General features: G+C 36.6%; 2 protein-coding genes, 2 long non-coding RNA genes and 1 pseudogene across 4 annotated transcripts; 3 read left to right on the forward strand and 2 right to left on the reverse strand.

Annotated features, from left to right (window-relative positions):
- Positions 1 to 371: 371 nt before the first annotated feature.
- LOC140979074 (chlorophyll a-b binding protein 21, chloroplastic-like) lies at positions 372 to 1,288 on the forward strand. Its single transcript, XM_073444429.1, has one exon. The coding sequence runs from the start codon at positions 434 to 436 to the stop codon at positions 1,226 to 1,228; it is 795 nt and encodes a 264-aa protein (XP_073300530.1). The 5' UTR covers positions 372 to 433; the 3' UTR covers positions 1,229 to 1,288.
- LOC140979069 (probable starch synthase 4, chloroplastic/amyloplastic) lies at positions 728 to 16,526 on the reverse strand. Its single transcript, XM_073444426.1, has 16 exons — positions 16,282 to 16,526; positions 15,466 to 15,697; positions 14,733 to 14,811; positions 13,404 to 14,472; positions 13,273 to 13,324; positions 10,516 to 10,638; positions 10,370 to 10,445; positions 10,094 to 10,278; positions 9,807 to 10,001; positions 9,515 to 9,586; positions 4,499 to 4,708; positions 3,784 to 3,909; positions 2,675 to 2,824; positions 2,524 to 2,585; positions 2,352 to 2,427; positions 728 to 2,178 (listed from the first exon to the last, which is right to left on the reverse strand). Exons 1-16 carry the CDS (start codon positions 16,431 to 16,433, stop codon positions 2,002 to 2,004), a joined length of 3,036 nt encoding a protein of 1,011 aa, XP_073300527.1. The 5' UTR covers positions 16,434 to 16,526; the 3' UTR covers positions 728 to 2,001.
- On the reverse strand, positions 5,114 to 7,535 carry LOC140979085 (uncharacterized). The gene is made up of 2 exons (XR_012175698.1): positions 5,640 to 7,535; positions 5,114 to 5,519 (listed from the first exon to the last, which is right to left on the reverse strand). It is a non-coding gene; the product is annotated as an uncharacterized lncRNA (long non-coding RNA).
- On the forward strand, positions 7,636 to 8,530 carry LOC140979079 (uncharacterized). The gene is made up of 2 exons (XR_012175697.1): positions 7,636 to 7,906; positions 8,138 to 8,530. It is a non-coding gene; the product is annotated as an uncharacterized lncRNA (long non-coding RNA).
- A 733-nt stretch (positions 16,527 to 17,259) lies between the features above and the next one.
- LOC140972558 (uncharacterized) lies at positions 17,260 to 18,513 on the forward strand (annotated as a pseudogene).
- The last annotated feature ends 1,787 nt before the right edge of the window (positions 18,514 to 20,300 follow it).

Consider the following 20,300-nt stretch of genomic DNA (forward strand, 5'->3'; position numbering starts at 1 on the left):
AATCTTGCTAAACTCATCACTTGGGCAATGCAAGAACAGAATAGTTTAGCATCACTTGGGCAATGCAAGGACAGAATATTGACCGAGCAAAGTAACATCTTATTTAAAACAAAAATGTTCCTTAATCTCACAACTTAGAAAACCCAATGACACTGATCTAAGAGACCCGACTGTTCATACTATGTCTCAGTGGAGGTTGAAAAATAAAAATCTAAACAATCATAAAAATCCAAAGAATTGTGGACTAGAAGCTGCCAACTCACAGAAGCAACAGCCGCAGAATCTCCATACCCAATCAAAGGATACATTTAGATATCAGAGGATAAGGACCAATTAGCTTCTCGCTTCTATAAATGACTTGGCAGATACCCAACTTTTACTCACCAGTAAAGTATCCAACGAAGAGTTTAGTCATACACTACTCCTAAAATCAATGGCAGCATCTACTATGGCTCTCTCTTCTTCCTCTTTGGCTGGAACAGCTGTAAAGCTGTCTCCCTCTACCCCGGACGTCACTGGATCCGGAAGGGTTTCCATGAGGAAGACTACCAAGCCTTCTCCTTCCGGCAGCCCATGGTACGGTCCTGACCGTGTCAAATACTTGGGTCCATTCTCTGGCGAGGCCCCAAGCTACCTCACCGGCGAATTCCCTGGAGACTATGGCTGGGACACTGCTGGACTCTCGGCTGACCCAGAGACCTTCGCCAAGAACCGCGAGTTGGAGGTAATCCATAGCAGATGGGCTATGCTTGGAGCTCTTGGATGTGTCTTCCCCGAGCTTCTGTCCCGCAATGGCATCAAGTTTGGCGAGGCTGTGTGGTTCAAGGCTGGGTCCCAGATTTTCGCCAAAGGTGGTCTCGACTACTTGGGGAACCCAAGCTTGATCCACGCTCAGAGTATCTTGGCCATCTGGGCTAGCCAGGTGATCTTGATGGGTGCTGTTGAGGGCTACAGAATTGCCGGAGGACCACTCGGTGAGATCACCGACCCAATCTACCCTGGTGGAAGCTTCGACCCGCTGGGTCTTGCTGATGACCCCGAGGCATTTGCTGAGCTTAAGGTTAAGGAGCTCAAGAATGGCAGGCTTGCCATGTTCTCTATGTTCGGATTCTTCGTCCAGGCCATCGTTACTGGGAAGGGTCCATTGGAGAACCTTGCCGACCACCTCGCTGATCCAGTCAACAACAACGCATGGGCTTACGCCACCAACTTTGTGCCTGGAAAATAAATTTGGATGGAAAAGTTTGTGCAATTATCAGAATATAATTTGAATTTTTCTTGTTTTCAATCTTCGTGAATCTGTCTTTTTCGATCATATCAGCAAACCTTCTGGGTGTTGTAGGCTCAAAGCTGACAAATTTAGGTAAAATTGCAGTTACAGCACAACCACAATTTCGTAAGAAATAAATAAAAAATTTAACAGTCATAAGACATTTGTGCAATTAATCATACAAAAATGATGTATTAATTTAAACTAAAGAAATCATCAAATCAAGAACAAGATTTAACTCCAAATGCTTAATCCTTGCCATTTCAACCCATTGTAAATGTTTAATAAATGGAAATGAACAAATTTTGTGTCTTCTATATGCATTTATATTCAGTGTGTGTACAAACATATTCACAAATTTAGTGTACGACATCGTCTGCAAGTCGCAGTTGATGTCGTCTACCACAAATGTTTCAATATAAATTACATACAACACAGGTGGGAGATTGGGATTTTGACAACCAAAAAAATAGGAGCAATGCAGCCAGCATCCTGAAATCTGGGTCGGCAAGATGAGAGCCGATACAAGTATCCTTTAGGTCCAGCAGGACGGACATGAAAAGATGGGTCTGTTGGTCGCCACTTAATACGATCATTGGATATTCCAATGTCTAATTATTTCGCTCATCCATGGTTCATGTCATTATGAATTATACCATGGTGGATACAGAATCAAAATCATGTCCTTCAGGATTCAGCCAATATTGAACGCAAATTGCATCTACACCAGTTCAAGAACGATTCACAGTCTTTGCTCTTCTGATAGACTTCATATAAAGTTCTTCATATAACGATGCTGACGAATCCCAACTAAAATCCATATTCATGACAGTTTGAACGAGCTGTTTCCATTCATCACCATCGTTCTTATAATGGTCAAATGCACGTTCTAAAGCACCGTTAAAACCCTGTAAGTAAAGGACCATTCACCATTGTTATTTTTTAACTATTGTAAGAGAAAAAGCAACATCTTGTTAATAACAGAGCAGGGTGAAAGTATTGGCTGCTGATCTAAATCAACCAAATAAACAAAATGCATAAAATAGAATTTATCTAATTATTATCGTCAATCCGAAGTTACCTGCTCATCAGCAGTCAAAAATGTAAAACCATTTCTATACTGGTCGGGTATTGAGTTATCATCCAAATCAAAAACACTGCAGGCGGATTCAAAAACTTAGTAGTGCTACCAAGCAAGTATGAACAAGGTAATATGCTGCTTTATTTCAAAACTAAGTCACAGAATATTCCACCTGTCATTTAGACCACCTGTCTTCCTAGCTATTGGGATAGACCCATATCTCATTGCAATCATCTGCATACAAACAAATGAGCTAGAAAACTATCAATTTATTTCATTTTAGTTCACTGGGCTAGTTTCACAGTAAAGAAAATAACCTATACCTGGGTAAGGCCGCAAGGCTCGAATATGGATGGGATGATAAACATGTCAGAGGCAGCATAAATTAAATGGGAAAGAGACTCATCATATTTCAATACCAATCGAGCATGCTCATGATTCCTAAAATGGTTGCCAATCTCCTCAAACTCCCTCTGCAAAAAGAGAAATTCATTGTCATTCACTCGAGTAAGGTGCTTTTTCGAGAAGAAAATGGTACTCAAAACATAGATGACTTCATTTGCTCCAAATAATGAAAATCAAGTCAATATAGTAAAGGCACAGTAACCATAATTGAAATACTTAATGACATTATCCAAAATATCAAAGTCAAATATAAACTATTTTTCAGTGATTACTGGGTTCATGATTTCAAACCTTTACAGGTGAGAGTTGCTAGATATCATATGACTATATCACAGAATATTGTCAAATATGAAAATAATAAAATTTCCCCTCCCATGCCCAATCATACAACTTCGTAAGACTTCCAGGTGACTGCATAGATCTAAGGGCTAAGGCTATTGCAATTATAGGCTATCAAAGTCGGCTTCACATAAATGAATCAGAAGGGCAAATCACTCCTGACTAACAAATAAATATCCTGCACACTTTCACTGTTAGAATTCTATAGTGGCATTGATCACACACAAGTCCGATTAATCTTCGGTAAAATTGTCTTGTAGTTCAAACTGAGTCAAATCAGAAAAGAAATTAGTCAATTGGCTGGCTAGTGGACATCTTTTCTTCTGTCTTGTTGATTTAGGAAAGCTGCAAACAATACTCGAAATCACAGGGTGCATATTCTTGAAATTTTTAATATAACTCCACTAGTTTTGACGTTTACATATATTTGTGTCAGCAAACTGAACAGGATCTAAGTCACACAATGTTCAGAACTTTCAAATTTTGCTATGTTATAACAAAAGTAAACCCAGTTTGGGTCCCAAACAGCGGATAAATTATGCAGAACGCAGGAAGTGATTCAGAAGCAAGATGTTATTCCACAGAACTTACTTTTTCCCCACCAACAGTTGCATTTGAAAATAAAGTTTCTTTGGTTAACAAAATTAATATGCTTTATGCAATATAGGCTACAAAGTTAAATACTTTCCTGAATTTGTGAAACTGGACTTGAACCTAGAAGAATGAACTGTCCACCCAATTCCAGAGTCCGATACAAAGCATGCCTTATAAGATGCACACCCTTTTGGGGTACCAATCTTGTTATGCAAGCAACCTATATCACAAATAAATTGATACTTACACATGAAAGTTCATGTCTAACAGGCGACTATGCAATGCAAACATGGAACCAAAACATGCAGATTTGTTATTTATCTACAAGAGCACATTGGCCTCTTTGGTGTTACTGAGCTTATCCTTGTACTTTCTTTTTATACTACACCTGACAACTTTACAGTAGTACATAATTTTTTAATTGAAAAGCATTCCCAATTCTATTATCTATATGATTGGATTAGTACATAATAGTAATGATCCAAGAAAAATAATTTGTAAAACACTAATATCATGTGAGTTACAAAGTTAGTTTCATTTTTAAGCATAATGGCACAGACTAATCTGCCAAAAATCCGAGTCAAGACAATTTAGTTATTGCAGACGAAACTGCAAAAAGGAGAAGAATTAACAATGGCCAGGTCTTAGTAATATCGCGCATGGAATGAGTTTCAGTATTCAAATTCCATAATGAAGGGCAGCAAAACCAGTAGTAAAATCAGATTCATTTGGCAAAAATATTAGTGTCAAAAGTCAATTTAAGATCCATATTTTTTCAGATGCCTCCAAATCAAACTATACTTACTTACCAAGGGCTGGTTGCCATTTGCAGAAGACATCCCTAAGTATCTTCTTAAACCCTCCTTATTCTCTGCTTTGCCCTCAATATCATATGCATGATACTGAACTTTCAAAAATCTGTCAGTAGCTGGATTCCATGCATCAGTATCGATTCCGTTTAAAATTCCAACAAACTTTTTTGAATGTAAGTTAAGTGTCGGGTGTAGGCCCCATCCTTCCTGGACACAGAAAATACAACTTAAGAAACATTCTTCTCATTGATATCCATTATATGCTTTAACTCAAAATTTTGTCCCGAAAAATAATCACAATGTTCGAAAGCCATGTTTAAAAAACATTCAAAGAATCAAGTCTTACAGAAATCCTTTTGCTTTCAATTTTCCTTTCAGAAACTAAATTTCACTCCATAGTCATTCTACATGTTAAACTTGATATGTGCTGATATATTGTGATACCATGAATGATTCATTCTTTTCCCACATCAGCTGACAGCTAAAGTACATTACCTCAGAGATAGAAGACTTGTAGTCACATATACATGTAACATTGCTCATAATTTTGAAGATACAGTAGAAAAAGTTTGCATGCAAGGCACCATTCATTTTGTTGCTTGTTTTACAAGCGCTAAAACTTTTGGAGTCCCACAACAGACTTTTGTTAACATTCCAACAGAGAGGTCTAGAGATTCTTAATACAGATCTATTCTCCACTCGATATCAACCAAATCTGACTCAAGAGTTGATACTTACGGCTGATTTGATGTAATACACGCACTAACAGTAGCAATAATATAGTTATTATTTGATGTGCTATATATTCAGATGTCAGATGTTCAAATAGAAATGATAAAAGGTAGTGTAAAAGGAGAGAAAACAACAGCACATGTATACAATAAATGTTCACATTTTCTAGATTATCTTTCCACTCCCCTACTCCACACCATCAAACCAATTCCTCGTCCCCATCAATCCACCTCCAATGGAAGTAACTTGCCATCAGAATATCTTGCATTGTGGGCAGAAAGCTTTTCTGCTCATGGAGGTGAGTGTCTCAGTCACAAGCACAGTCTCTGCTTTTACTGTGGTGGCAAGGGCAGATTGCGGGTGGGGGCATGAAGTAAAGAAAAGGAAAGTGAAAAGCAAAGATTACATTAAAAAACAGGGGCCATATCTTTCACATTTGGTACTAAAACCCATACTATCGGTGCCACTCCCAATGCCCAACTACGTGAAAAATCACACAGTATGAGCAAAGCCCATTATATAGTGTAGAAAAATAGAAAGATGTATTGTAAATAATTGAAATATTTAACTGGATCTTTACTTATTTTTGGTAAGATTGAGGTGTATCAATTAGTTGATTGTATAGCCCATAATTGTAGGAATATTCTGCCCATTTAGTCTATTTATTTATTTAAGCATCTTGTGTATTAGAGCTAGGGTTTACCCTAGCCTGATAATTTCTTTCCTGCCCTTTGACAACGATTCTGCGATGGCTTCAAGTTCCTCACCGTAAACAAATTCCAGAAACACCCAAACACCACCTCTGCCGTTAACCGTTGAAAAATTCAACAGGAAAAACCATTTAGAGTGGCCACAATCTATAAAACTAATAATTGAAGGTAAGGGAATATATGTGTATCTCTCTGATGAGGCAGAAGAACCGGCCAAAACAGAAACAACATGGAAGAATTGGAAAGCTGAAAATCATTGCATGGTTAATTAATTTAATGGAGGCGTTGATTGGGAGAACTTATTTGTCTTTTCCCACAGCGAAAGAAGTATGGGCTGCTGTCAAAGAAACATATTCCGACCTGTAAAATCCTCACAAATATTTGATTTGAAGACGAGATAGTGGCAAACCAAACAAGATGATCGAGATGTGATAGAATACTAGTAACGAAGTTAAGGTCTGTGGGAAAAGTTAGATCTTTGTTATTGATATCCCAGAAATATCCGGGTCATCCATGAGGTACCCGGATCATCTTTAGTCCGGATTTTGGGTAATCAATGAGCCAGAAAAGTTAAGCAAACCGACCAGCGTTTAGGAGGAGCCGGACTCTCAGCTGAGCCTGGGCAGTGAAGAGCTCGGGTAGCATAATAGTAGGCAATGCTCCACGTCACGATTATCCACCCAAGCACCTCGGTACAGGTGTCATCTTCGAGTTCACACGTATGAGACACCATGTCTCGATAATCATTAGCAGGTCTTTCACGTAGGAGTGATGTGACTAGGCTATAAGTGGTCTGGGCTGTCAAATATGGAAGTGTCAAATAGAGGGCATGGACACTCATCTCGCCATGAATAGCAACTAGGCACTGAAAACAAAGTCATCATTGACTTTTTCTCCTATAAATATCAGGTTTGCTTGATATTAATTCATTAAGATATTCTTGCAATAAATACGCATACTCTCTATACATTCTCATGATATAAAACATTCAACTGACTTCAGCGTCGGAGTGGCTAAGTCTGATAACCTTTCCGCGCCTCACTAACATTCTCTACTCTCTTAAGCGTGCAGATACTTCAAGCCCAGACACTTTTCACCCGAGTTCCGTCATACCAGGACAGAAACCAACCCGACCCGGTGTAATTGCCCACCTAACTCAGACCCAATTCACTAGGTCATCATCATTGGCGCCGTATGTGGGAAACTAGATCTGAGACGTAGATATGGTTTCCACTCGAAAATTAGCTCGGAGGGACAATTCCAGAAGGAAATCCTCGGACTCAGAAGTTCCCCAAGGATATCCACCCCAGCAAACTTTCATGATCAACCCTGAACGATTGATTCAGTGAATAGCGGTAGCTGTCTAGAAGGCCATGATGGAGAAGTTACCTCCCAACAGCAGCCGGGCACCCGTGAGGAAGGATCCGGAGATGAATCTCCTCCTCAAGACAAAGCAAAGAGGAAGGAAATCCCACAGGAATGTTATAAAACTTTTACCATGGTCGAGAAGCTAAGAGGACTTGAGGCAGAAGGTGAAGAAGCTGGAAGGACAAGCCGGGTCCTCCCAGGCTCCCCGAATCCAACCAAGAAGGTGTCCTCCTATTCAAGTTGATCAAAACAGTAACCAAAACATTAATATAGATGAGACTAGTCTGGACAATGGTAGAAGGTTTGGGCAGGTTTATACCAGGGGCAGAAATCTACAAAATAAAAGGGGGACATTCACACTTCCTCATGATCAAGAGTCCAACCTGAAACCAGATCCGAGTAGTACAGAAATTGTTGACACAAATGCAAGCAGCACAGAATCTGAAAATCCAGGTATCATTGACTTACCAATTGCACTTATGAAAGGAATTAGGGCATGTACCCAATAACCCCTTCAGAATTTTGTATCATATAACCATCTGTCACCTTCATACTCTGTTTTTATCTCATATTTGTCAAGTGTGGACGTACCAAAGTTTATACAAGATGCTCTGAAAGTTCCTGAATGGAAGAAAACTGTTTTTGTGGAGACGAAGGCTTTGACAAAAAATGAAACATGAGAGTTGGTTCATTTACCCAAAAAAACTAGTGATTGGCTACAAGTGGGTATTTACATCCAAGTATAATTCAAATGGAACCCTAGAAAGATAAAAAAACAAGATTAATGGCAAAAGAGTTCACACAAAGTTATGGAATGGATTACCAGGAGACTTTTGCACTTGTTGCGAAATTAAACAACATTTCAATCCTACTAAAGCAATCTCCTCATGCCTGGTTTGAAAAATTCACAAAGTTTGTTAAGAAAGAAGGATACAATAAGGGCCTACTAAAGCAATCTCCAAGTGCCTGGTTTGAAAAATTCACAAAGTTTGTTAAGAAATAAGGATATAACAAGGGTAGTAACACCATACAATGTTTGTAAAACATAGAGATAGAGGTAAAGTTGCAGTTTTAATTGTTTATGTCGATGACGTAATACTCACTGAGAATGATTGTGAGGATATCAAAAGGTTGAAAAGAAGTCTTGCAGATGAATTCGAATTCAAGGACTGAGGCTCCTTAAGTTATTTCCTGGGAATGGAGGTAGCTAGATCAAAAAGAGGAATTTCAACGTCCCAAAGAAAAATTGTTCCTAATCTATTAGGAGAAACTAGAATGAGTGGCTGCAAGCCAAGTGATACACCCATGGATCCTAATAAAAAATTAGGAGAAATTAGTTCCAACAGATAAATATCAACGTCTTGTAGGAAAACTCATTTATCTATCTCATACAAGACTTGATATTGCTTATGTTGTAACTGTTGTTAGCCAATTCATGCATGTTCCTTATGATGAGCAAATGGAAGTTTGGTACAAAATTTTGAGATTTGAAAGGTTCTCCATGTAGGAGTTTGTTGTTCAAAAAGAGTGTCAAAAGAGGTTGGAAGGTTTCACTGACGTGGACTAGACTGGGTCTATCTCTGATAATAGATCCACCACGGGTTAATGTACCTTTGTGTGGGAAATCTTGTCACATGGATAGTAAAAAAAAATGTAGTGGAATGAAGTAGTACATAAGCTGAGTTTAGAGCTATGGCAAATGGCGTTTGTGAGATATTATGGATTAAATGAGTACTAGAAGAGTTAAACTAGGAGCTCAAGGCTCCAATGATGTATTGTGATAACAAATCTGCGATAAGCATAACAAACAACCCACTCCAACATGATAGGACTAAACATATTGAAATAGACATGCACTTCATCAAGGAGAACCAGGAAGCTTGAGTAATCCGCATGTCCTTTGTCATCACAGAACAACAGATAACTGATATGTTGACAAAGACGCATTTCAGGCCAAATTAGAATTATTTATTGACAAGTTGGGCATGAGTGATATCTATGCACCAACTTGAGGGAAGGTGTACGAAAGCAATAAAATATCTTCTGAGTTTTTCCTCAATTTCATGGTCACTGCTCAATTTCTTAAATATAGGCAACAAAAACAAGGACTTAATAAATTATGAAGAAAGAAAAATCTCAATGCTGAAATCCTACTGCATCCAGAAACACGTTCATTAAGGGTGCTTATAGTTACACTTTGTACCTCAGCGGTCAGCATCTCTTGGGCGTAGGTCGGTGAAACTGTTGTCACAATATTGGAAAAGACTATTGCACCCTGTGAAATGCCAAGAAAATGTGATGAAATGAAAGTGATCAGGATAACGTGGAAGAAATCAGCTGAACATAAGTCATGACCAGATCAAAGAATCAAATGTAGCTAAAGAAAGAGAGAGAAAGTGGCAAACCAGCACGCAAAACCTTGAATGTGTTCATGCATCTCTTAGCCAAGCCAATGAAAAGCTTCAAAAGCAACTTGAAAAAAGAGGATCGGTTACCTTAACAGCATTCACTCTATCCCTTGACGAGTTGTCCTGCATTCTATCCTGCCTGTTTAGTTGATGGACATCAAGACCACAAGACGCAAGGTCCGAAGCTGGTGCATTTCCTTGATAAGCAAAATTGTGACATGTAAAACAGATTCTCGCTGAATTCAATCCTTTGGGAACATACAGATCCCAGTAAAGTGGTGCCTGTCAAAAATAGCAAGCATTCAAATGGAAAAAAACTGATCCAACACTACAGAAAGGTGAATGTGAAATAACAAAATCTCTAACATTCGTACAATGAATGCAGTCTGCCAATCGTGACAATGAATTATGTCTGGTCTCTTGCCAGCTTGAAGTAGCAACTCAAGTGCTGCCCTGCTGAAGAATGAAAATCTCTTAAAATCATCATGCTCTCCATAAAAATGACCCCTCCAGAAGAATTTACTTGGATGATGTGGCTCGATGAAATAAACAGGAAGCCCTGACAAATAAAATTTTCGCAAACCAGCCAAAGTGTCAGAGTTAAAGGAACGTCTCAATGAAAATAAACACTGATGCAAAATTTTCTAGACCTTCAACAGTGCCAACCCATATTTTGTTTTTGAACAACCGACCATCAAAATATGACTCCAGTGAAACATCTAAAGCCTGCACAGTATGCAGTGGATCAAAAAATAGATGTAAAAACTGTAGAGCATGCTCAACAAAAGTCAGATACCTTAAAATCGCGAATAAGCTCATAATTCATGCAATCATATTTTGGTAGAACAATTTCCACAAGGTGCCCTTTCTTCTGAAGTGCCTTGCTCAGACCAGTCAGTACATCTCCCAAACCACCAACCTGAAATAAAATAAAGCAAAATCTGCTATGGGCAAACTTCAAATACAGCATTAATATATTGTCATCTCTAATTTCCCAGATGAGTGTAAATGAGGAAATATATTTTCAGCATGTCAATATTCGAGTGTACCTCACACATTAGAAAGATCAATAATGGGCTAGCAAAATCCCAATACATACAGGATGTAACCAAAGAATGAAAAATTCAGTCAACTAAAAATTTCCATCATTCAGAAAGATGTACAAAAGATGTGAGCTTAAAAAAATAATGCATGTAAAATGTGCAGTGATAGAGGTCGTATTTACGCATTTTATTGCATCGTTTGAGTCTTAGTTTGCATCATTTTGTGTGTATGATGTCCACATTTTGTTCATTTTTTCTTAAATTGTTGCATATGATCACAGCTCACTTTTACGAATGTACGTACAGGAAAATGACCGAAAAGATGAAAATTCAACTGGAACTGAAGTTTGAGGTCAGAACAACTCGCGCTGGGGCGAGAAATCTCGACTGCCCCAGCGCGAGTACAAGCAAAGAAAGTGTCTGACAAATATTTTGACAAAGACACTCCATCGACCGCACTTTGAAGAATTAAAGACCAAGCTTGGCATGACAAACATAAACCGCCAAGCTTGAAGGGGAGTATTGAAGATCTTGGATATTAGATAAGATAATTAAGATATTTATTTAAGTTAAAATTTAAATTTAGAATAGATATATTAGATATGGTAGAGATAATGATCTAGGTTTTCTTTATATATATTGATTCATGTACATTCAATTATAATAAAAATTTTAATTCAGCAAACTCAGCAAACTACTGAAATACAGAGCCAAGTAAAAGCAATGAACCAAGTAAAAAACAGAAAGACCTTATTCAGGATAAAGTCACAACAAGCAATAGTATGGTCAAATTCATTGTGGACACACTACTTACTTCTTTGGTGAATTGAAATTTTTAACATTTTAAGCTGTTATACACTTGATTCAGACTCACCCCAAGAACTTTGGTCTAAAATAAATGTTGGCAACTAATTTATTACCGTCTTAGCAAATGTCAAATTTGGGAATTATACTTTCTTCTTGCTCACCATGGATCAAAATGATTAAAACAACCCATGGATTTAGATGATTAAAACAATTAATAGACAACACCAAACTCAGATAAGTTATGCGCTGAAACAATCTCGCAATCAGCATTGAGAATGCAAGGACCAGACATCACTCAAAGCCTATGCGGAAATTGCGAATTTATTGAGTTGTTAAAAACAAATTATTATGTTTATTTAAATGAGCTCATCCTAAATTGTTAATTTCCGGATAAAAATTTCTTCAAAATACTAAATGACCAATTCATCATCCCAACCATGAATAAGAAAAACGTTATCAAAATTCTAAGGACCAAATGTCCGAACTAAACAAAAGCATCTTGATAAAAAAAAAACCATGAAATCCTAATGAATTGAAATAAAATATTCATATCCAAGCCTCAGAAATTAAACTCCAAAATCTTCGTCCCTCGACTTATCTCCTCCATATTTTTTTTTTTTGATACGAAACTACTTTTCATTATGATAATAGTGTGGATTACAAAGGATAGTAATCCTAAGAAATTAAATAAAAAAATTGCAATAAAAACAGAGATCTTAAATCAACAACAGTAAAATAAACTTAGTATACCCCCCGAGTCAGCCAGTAAATCAATATCAAGAGTAACGACTAACAACAAAAGCTAAACAACCGGAAGATGCATACACAAATATATACATTTAGAATTCAAAAGGGAGTAGAAATAACAAAATGCAAACCATAATTCCATCTGGCATCACATTGACTATTGGGAACCAACATGCGGCTCACGCGCACAGTCATTCAAGTAGCATGTTGGTGGCAGGAATTAAGAGAAAACTCATATGACAGACATAATAGGTGTATGTGTTATGTTGACTGGAAAGAAGTAAAGGTTGCTGTCACATGTATCATCGGTACACGCGGCAAGTTGACACCTATGAACCGAGAGGTAACAATTTCACCATACAAAAACGAAAGAAGATATAAAGAATTTGAATAGATAACAATCAATATGCAGAAGGAAACAGAAGTCCAAATTGAGTAAAGGACATAACAACATACACATTAAAATTCATTATTATGGGCCTTTTAGAATAATGTTGGAATTGAAGAAATACTTAACTTAATTTGATTGTATCACTCACGTAAAAATCTCACAATTTCAAAATATATAAATCAAAGTTATTTCAGATAAATTCTAACATGTTCTAAAAAATAAGATATCTAACCTGACTGTGATCCAGATTCTTTGTTTACATCTAACTCTTACTAATTAATTCTTTGTTTCTAGGTTTCTCATTAGAAATATAGTTAGGTTCATTGTTTAATTGATCGGGTGTATCCAATTCATCTTTCTAAGGCTACACAAACTAGCCAAATTTATGCCATGCATACTGGTAAAAATTTTGAAGAATATAATAAATATAACTTTACACATATGTATGTGTGTGTGTGTGTGTGTATTTAAGAAAAATTATTTGGCTAGTTTGTGTAGCGTTACAAAGATAACTAGGATACACCTGATCAACTACACCTAAAGCAGAAATATAGCTAAGTCATACCTTTGCTACAGGTGCCAACTCAGCTGCAATATGTATGATGTGCAACCGTTCACTAGAGATTGATAGCCCCTATTAGCCAAAAATAGTATGTATTATGTATGACATAAATGAAAAACGTGTTAATTTCATACCCTGGCACTGATGATATCAGTCTTAGGAATTTTGCGATGATATCAGTTTCATTCGTTTCTTCAGATGACAAATACACATCACTTAATTTTCCCTCTCTATTCCATATCATTTCTCTCAATAGTCTAGCATCGTCAGCCAAAATTTTCTTCTCGAGAAACCATCCGTCCACCAATAGCAGTAAATTACTCCAAAATTCTGAAGGCTTATCGTGCACAGTTTCATCCTCTGCTCTTTTATCACCTTTTTCTTTCAAATTACTTAGTGTATCTTGGAACTCCTTCATAGATTCTTGATGTAACTGAACATAGGAATGTATATCTGCATCAGACCTTTGCAGGCGCTCGTCCAACAGTTTTATCTTCTGCTGCATGAGTTCACCATATTGTTGCATTTTCTCGGCTGACAATCTATACATATTGGCCTCACTGAGAGATTCCTCCAACCTGTCAACCTTCTTGCGAAGTTCTTGGTTTTGCTGCAGCACTTTAAAAGCTTCATCAGCATGTTTTGTTGTGTTATCAAATAATTCTTGCAGACTAGCTACTTTCTCGTATAAACTTTTGCATTCCGATTTCAAACTTGAAATTTCTGAAACATCTTCTTGAGAAGCAGCAAGTTTAAACTCAAACTCTTTTAAAGAAGATTCCAAAGAGAATCGTTCTTCCTCCAGAGTTTGAATCCTGTGACCAGTTTCCCTGATATTAACAAGATCTCCCTTCAGCACCTCCAGCTCATCCTTCAGGGACATATTCTCGGCCCTTAATATCTCCAATTCCTGGGTAAAATAATTCACAACATCAATTTGTGATGAAGAAATTGCAGACTTCATTTCTTGAGCGTGTTCCATGCTGCTACCCCTACTAGACAATTCGCTTCGCAGCTTTTCCAACTGGTCTTCAAGGAGTTCCACACGTATCTTCTCTTGTGCAGCCATTTTAAGCCGTCCACCCGTTTCTGCCAGTTTCATCTCCAAGACATTGATTTCGGTCTGCAGTGCCTCCTTTTCCTCAATTATTTTTTCAAGGTCTTCAAGGGTACGAATACGAGCTAAGTTGAGAAGATGTACATCTAATCCAATTAGCAAGAGACACAAATCAGGTAAAGATCAATGATGCCAAATAAATCACAAATATCCACTTTCCTTCCAAACTAGAGCTTAGGCATATCGTGAAACTTCTTTACAATTTATTTTAACAAGCATGGATGAAACTTAAATGTGCGGCCTCTTAAATATTTATTCTTCATTAATTTTTAAATAGATAGAGGCCTAAACAAAAGAAATGGGTTGAAGATAAAAAGAAATGGGTTCAAGATAAGACAAGACTTACTTTTTTCTGCATTTCTTATCATTCCAATTAAATCTTGAAGATGGATTCCTGAAAGTTGCTCTCCATCCGATTTGGTGGACTGCCCAACATAGAATACAATACTTTCATACACCTTTTATCCTACTTTATACTGAATGGAGACCAAGATTATTATTAATGCGAGTTCCATGAAAATCATAGAAAAAATTCCTGGACAAAATTTGAGAGCTCTCTGTTCTTTCTGAGACTATTTTAGAAAATGACAGCCTTGGTTATAATTGTCGAACAAATAAAGCATTTGATACACACGTGGAATGTTTAAAGCAGCCAGTTGATTGGCACTCATTATATCTTTTTATGATTGAGACTTTGAGCTAATTCTGAACAGCCAAACTATAAAAATTAATATGTCGAATCCAAATGAAGAACACCAAAGAGAATCTTATTTGATTTTAATGGATTGAGAAAATGCAGAGTTCCTATGCTGAAGGTTCCAGGTGGACTCAAGGGAAAATAATCAACGATTCACATGTAAGGAGATAAATAAATGTCATTTAACTTCATATATTTGCAGAGCCGCAAATACAAACATAAGCAGATAATTATAAAAGACCAGCGGACGACCACATTGACCATTCACAAAATAAATAGTTAGCATTGCGGTATAACTGCAGAAGATTAAATCGAACATCAGTATTACTCTTCACACAAACAAATAGATTTTATATTCCAAAGAATTTATGTTTAGGCATACCACGGGTGTTATGTCATTTGATGGGAGATTATTAATCACTGGATCCTCGTTTATTGGAGAAGAATAGGAGTCCTCCTTTTCTTTTGAATATTCGGATTTTACCTCAATGGTGATTCCACCTTTCAAATCAGTCTCGTGATTTGAGAACTTGCTATCCTTAGACGAGTTATTCGGATCAGAGTCATTATCACCAATGTTGATTTTCTTTGCATGCTGTTTTTTGTTTTGCAAGCTGCAAATATTCAGGTATCAACTTAAACATATGCAAGGTAGAAAATTAATCATCTATCTACTACAGGCACAGACTCATTTTTCCAAAAGAAAAATAAAATCGATGTATGAAGAATGAATCTTGTAAACAGAATCAAGGTATCAAATTACAGAGAATAAATCAAAAAATGGAAGTAGAATAGGTAAAAAACCGTTTCCACATAATATTGCACAGGCGTGTTAGTAGGAAAAGATATTTATTAAAACAATTGCAGAGTTTCAAATAGATGAATCTTGAAGAAACAAATTTCACATCATCAATAAGTTAAAAAGGAAAAGGAGAAACATAAACCAAGCCCCTTAAAAGTTGCGATGTGAAGGTTTCTTGAACCAAGTAATTTTCCAAAACCAAGAATCACGAACAAAAAAATGATTTCCAAACCCAAAAAGTCACGAACAACTTCGATAAAATCCAAGAAATAGGATACATGCACCCATAATCATCCAACTCCTATTGTAAAACTCAACAACTAAAATAAAAAAGTGAATCAAGAAAAGAAAAAAGAAGTTAGAAGAAATCTTGATGAGATGAAAACTTATCAAAACCTGAAATTACGGTGGCGCATTTTACAAGACGGAGTGAGAGGGAAGCGAAAAGGCGAAGGGCAAAATCGTGAATAAAGTAGAGTGCCGGTAAAGTTTCCTCTCCCGGCAACACCCCAGCCGAGAAAGCACGTCGAATTCGGCGGCGCCGCCATTATCGCGATCACAACCACAGTTTTATGTGAAGCGTGGAAAAAAATCCGTAGGCCAGAGCAAACAAGTGCTCACCTCTGCAGAGGTTCGGCGACGAAGAANGATCGGATAAACCGTAAACGGCTCTTAGTTGACAGCTTGCAAAAAACTTTCCAAAAAAACTGTTAAATGTTCTTTTCAAGTTTATTAAAAAAAAATTATAATTTTTAATGTAAAAAAAATTATTTTTTATTTTAAATATATATCAAGTCCATAAAAAATTATTATAAATTAATTGGGATGTTATTTACTTTTGGGTAGGTATCTTGTGAGACGGTCTCACAAATCTTTATCTATGAAACGGGTCAACCCTACTGATATCGCAATAAAAAATAATAACCTTAACATAAAAAGTAATATTTTTTCAACTCAAATAAGAAATCCGTCTCACAAAATACGACCCATGAGATCGTATCACATAAGTTTTTGTCTTTTAATTTTTAATTCTGTTAATTTTTTTTAGAAAGAGTATTATTATATTTTTATTAAAAGAATTATATCATATATGCTAGTTGAGTTGACTGCGTCAAATTGCTATGGATAATAATAAACTGTGCTGAAATTTAAATTCTCTTCCTTCACGGACCGGGCAGACACAGCAAACCACCGAACCGGCAATTGACGGTTTAACGAAGCTCGGTCTTGTTCGTGGCTCCCCATATTTCTCCTTCCGCACAGGCGATTTCTCCGTGACCAGTGAGTCCTTTTTTTATCCCTTTTGGCTTTTGATTGATTATATTCTTTGATGCAGTTTATGACTTTGGATTCGGGGAACCTTAACAAAGGTTAATGCGTAAATTGCTGCTTAGAGTGGGCAGCCACGGATTCGGTTTCTCAGTGAGTTTGGCTCCACAATAAAATGTGAAATGACTGATAATTTATGGGTTTGCCTCTGCCTTCAATTGCGTGTTTGGTTTTATATATTCTTGATTTTGCAAAAATCGGTGTTTTCACTTGTAAATGAGTATATTGTTGGCTTCATCCTGCTATATGATGCTTCGTGTAATAAGGGGTTATAGAGTTTTTTGTGAGTTTAATGCTGGAACACCTGTTTTCCACTGAGAATGGTCCAGATTGTCAGACTTGAAGTATGAAATTTTCATGAAAAATACTCTGTTTTGCGCTACAACCGTGTGGTTTCTTTAGGAGCCCTGTGATTTTGATACAGACTTGAAAAAGATTCATAACGATCCCTTTATCTGTGGAAATATAAGAATTCGATTAATAAAGGGATCAAATTTATGGAGGAATTTTGAAAAATCTTTGTACTTTGTCTGCTTATAATTGTTCATGATCTCATCAATCACAAACTTTCTGAAATCGTTTTTACTATATTAGGTAAAGGATGAGGTGGTGGGAACTTCTCATTTTATGCAAATTTATCGAAGTCGGGAGGTTGGACAGTCGTACATAACTTCAATTGGAACAACCTAAATCGCTTTAACTCATGCATTGTGGTTAATGTTTAGTATCAGACCTCAAGTGGTATTGCTGTTTCTTTTTGGATCTTACTTCAATAGTTTGACTATTTTAGTCTCGTGATTGAGCTATTTAATGTTACTGGTCAGATTGTCTGCAATGGGCCTGGAACTTGTATACCGCTTTGTATAATTGCATTCCTTTTCAAGGTTTGTATAACTTGACTGGACATTATTTCCTCCCCTCATCCTGTGTGCCTAGACTAGGTGCAACTAAATTATGAATGAGGAAAACCTCATTCTATCAGTAAAAACAACATTCCTACATTATGCAGTGGCTTTTTTATTTTATTGGGAAATCAGAATCGATGATGAACATGTAAATCTAAGTTTCAGGTGTTTGGGATCAGGTGGTCATCCATTTTCTACATTGAAAGCATTGCTAGAGTAAGGAGGTTATCCTTAAGTGGCTTGTTTCTTTACAAGCTCCGAATGGCTGATCAATTGTTTGTACAATGGCCCCAACTGAAGAAAAAATATCCCCGATCAAATTATGTTGGTCGTCTTATGTGATGGCTTCATCGGAGGTATTTCAAGTCTTCAGATTTTGCTCTCTGATGTCATGTTACTAGGGATGTAAATGAACCAAACCGTTTGCGAGATATTCGAAGCTCGGCTCGATAAAAAGCTCGTTTGAGTTTGTTTGTTAATCATATCAAACCAAGCCCGAGGTCGATTTTGAGCTCGAAAATTTAATCAAACCAAGCTCAAGCCTAAGGATATTCGGCTCGTGAGCTCGCAAACATGTTCGATAATAGGCTCGCAAGCTCGAGCTCGAGCTCGGCTCGTTTCGGTGGCTCGTAAGCTCGAGCTCGAGCTCGAGTCGTTTAGGTGGCTTGTAAGCTTGAGCTTGGCTCATTTGTTGAGTTGACAAATAAAAATATTAGTACTTATGTCAATGGAAGGAATTGAATACAAGACATATTTGAAAAAATGATGAATTCACACCATTTAGTCACAATTACATTTTTAATCTTATTTGCATATCATTATACTAAAATGTTCTTTAATATACAATAAATAAAATAAATTAACAGAAATACATCAACTTATTCTTTTTCCCTAAAAATTTACATAACTAAGTCATATACAAGTTGAGTAACTTTACTATTAGTCTATGAAGGTTAATTAAAAATTTTACATGCTAAATTGATATGTCATTTGATATTAATAAATAATTTAAGTTAATTATGTCGAATTCATTTCATAATGATGTGTTGTCTTCGATCTACTATATTTAATGAATATTCTAGATGTATATAATGAATATTCTAGATGTATGATTTTGGTGATATCAGTATATAATAAATATTCTAGATGTATGATTTTGGAATGTTCAATAATATACTGATTTATGTTTTTTTTAGCTCTTATTTGTGTCGTTTTGGTTATTTATGAATGAATTTACATTTTTATGTCTGATTAAAAATTAGTTTATAGATATATTTAATTTTTAACAAGCTCGGTTCAAACTCAAACTCAAACTCGAGCTCAATTCTATGCTTACCGAGCTCGAAAACGAGACGAGCTCAAGCCAGGCTTGTTAAACATGCTAAACAAGCTATTAATGAATCAAGCTCGAGCCTGGCTTGATTAACATGCTAAACGAGCTTTTAACGAGCCGAGCTCGAGCTTTTCTCGAGCTCAGTAATTTCAATACAAACCGAGCTCGAGCCTGATAATAGAAGCTCGAATCGAGCCCGAGCTCGAGCCTCAAACAATCTTAAACAAACCAAGCCCAAGCCTGATACTGTTTGGTTTGGTTTGGATCGTTTACATCCCTACATGTTACTGCGTGTTGTTTTAAGCCTCTATCACAATTTTGAGGAGTGTTTAGGCAGCACCAGGAAAATTGTAGCGTGTATTTCAACTAACAATATATTGAACTTTTAGAGTAGTTTTTGTTTATGTTCAGTAAATGGATTTAGAGAGACAATAAATCCTCAAACCTCTATACTTGCAACTCAAGTGGCATCAATGTGAAATGTGAACTTTGTTAGCGTTGTCTGAGCTCATAAAGAAACAAAAACAAGCTCGAAGATAACAAAAATGACTTTGAAGTTCCTAAAGTATGATAGCAAAGTGACAACTGTCACAATTACATTATTGAAAACACAATGGTGTGAATTGAATATTTTGTCTATCAGATACTGCTATCGCTAATCACATATGTACTGGCTGCTTTTAACTCAATGCTATGCCAGGACAAGGGGTTTGCCTCGTAATTATGGTAGGAGAACTCGGTAAATCACATTACCAAACTCGAAAGTCTACATCAAAGAAGCATGGCCGCTTTCTCATTAGAGGGTAAATACATCAAGATTTTGTTTTATTTTTGTTTAAGCTCGTCAG

This window comes from Primulina huaijiensis, chromosome 1 (assembly GCF_012295235.1).
Source record: "Primulina huaijiensis isolate GDHJ02 chromosome 1, ASM1229523v2, whole genome shotgun sequence".
Lineage (NCBI taxonomy): Eukaryota > Viridiplantae > Streptophyta > Magnoliopsida > Lamiales > Gesneriaceae > Primulina > Primulina huaijiensis.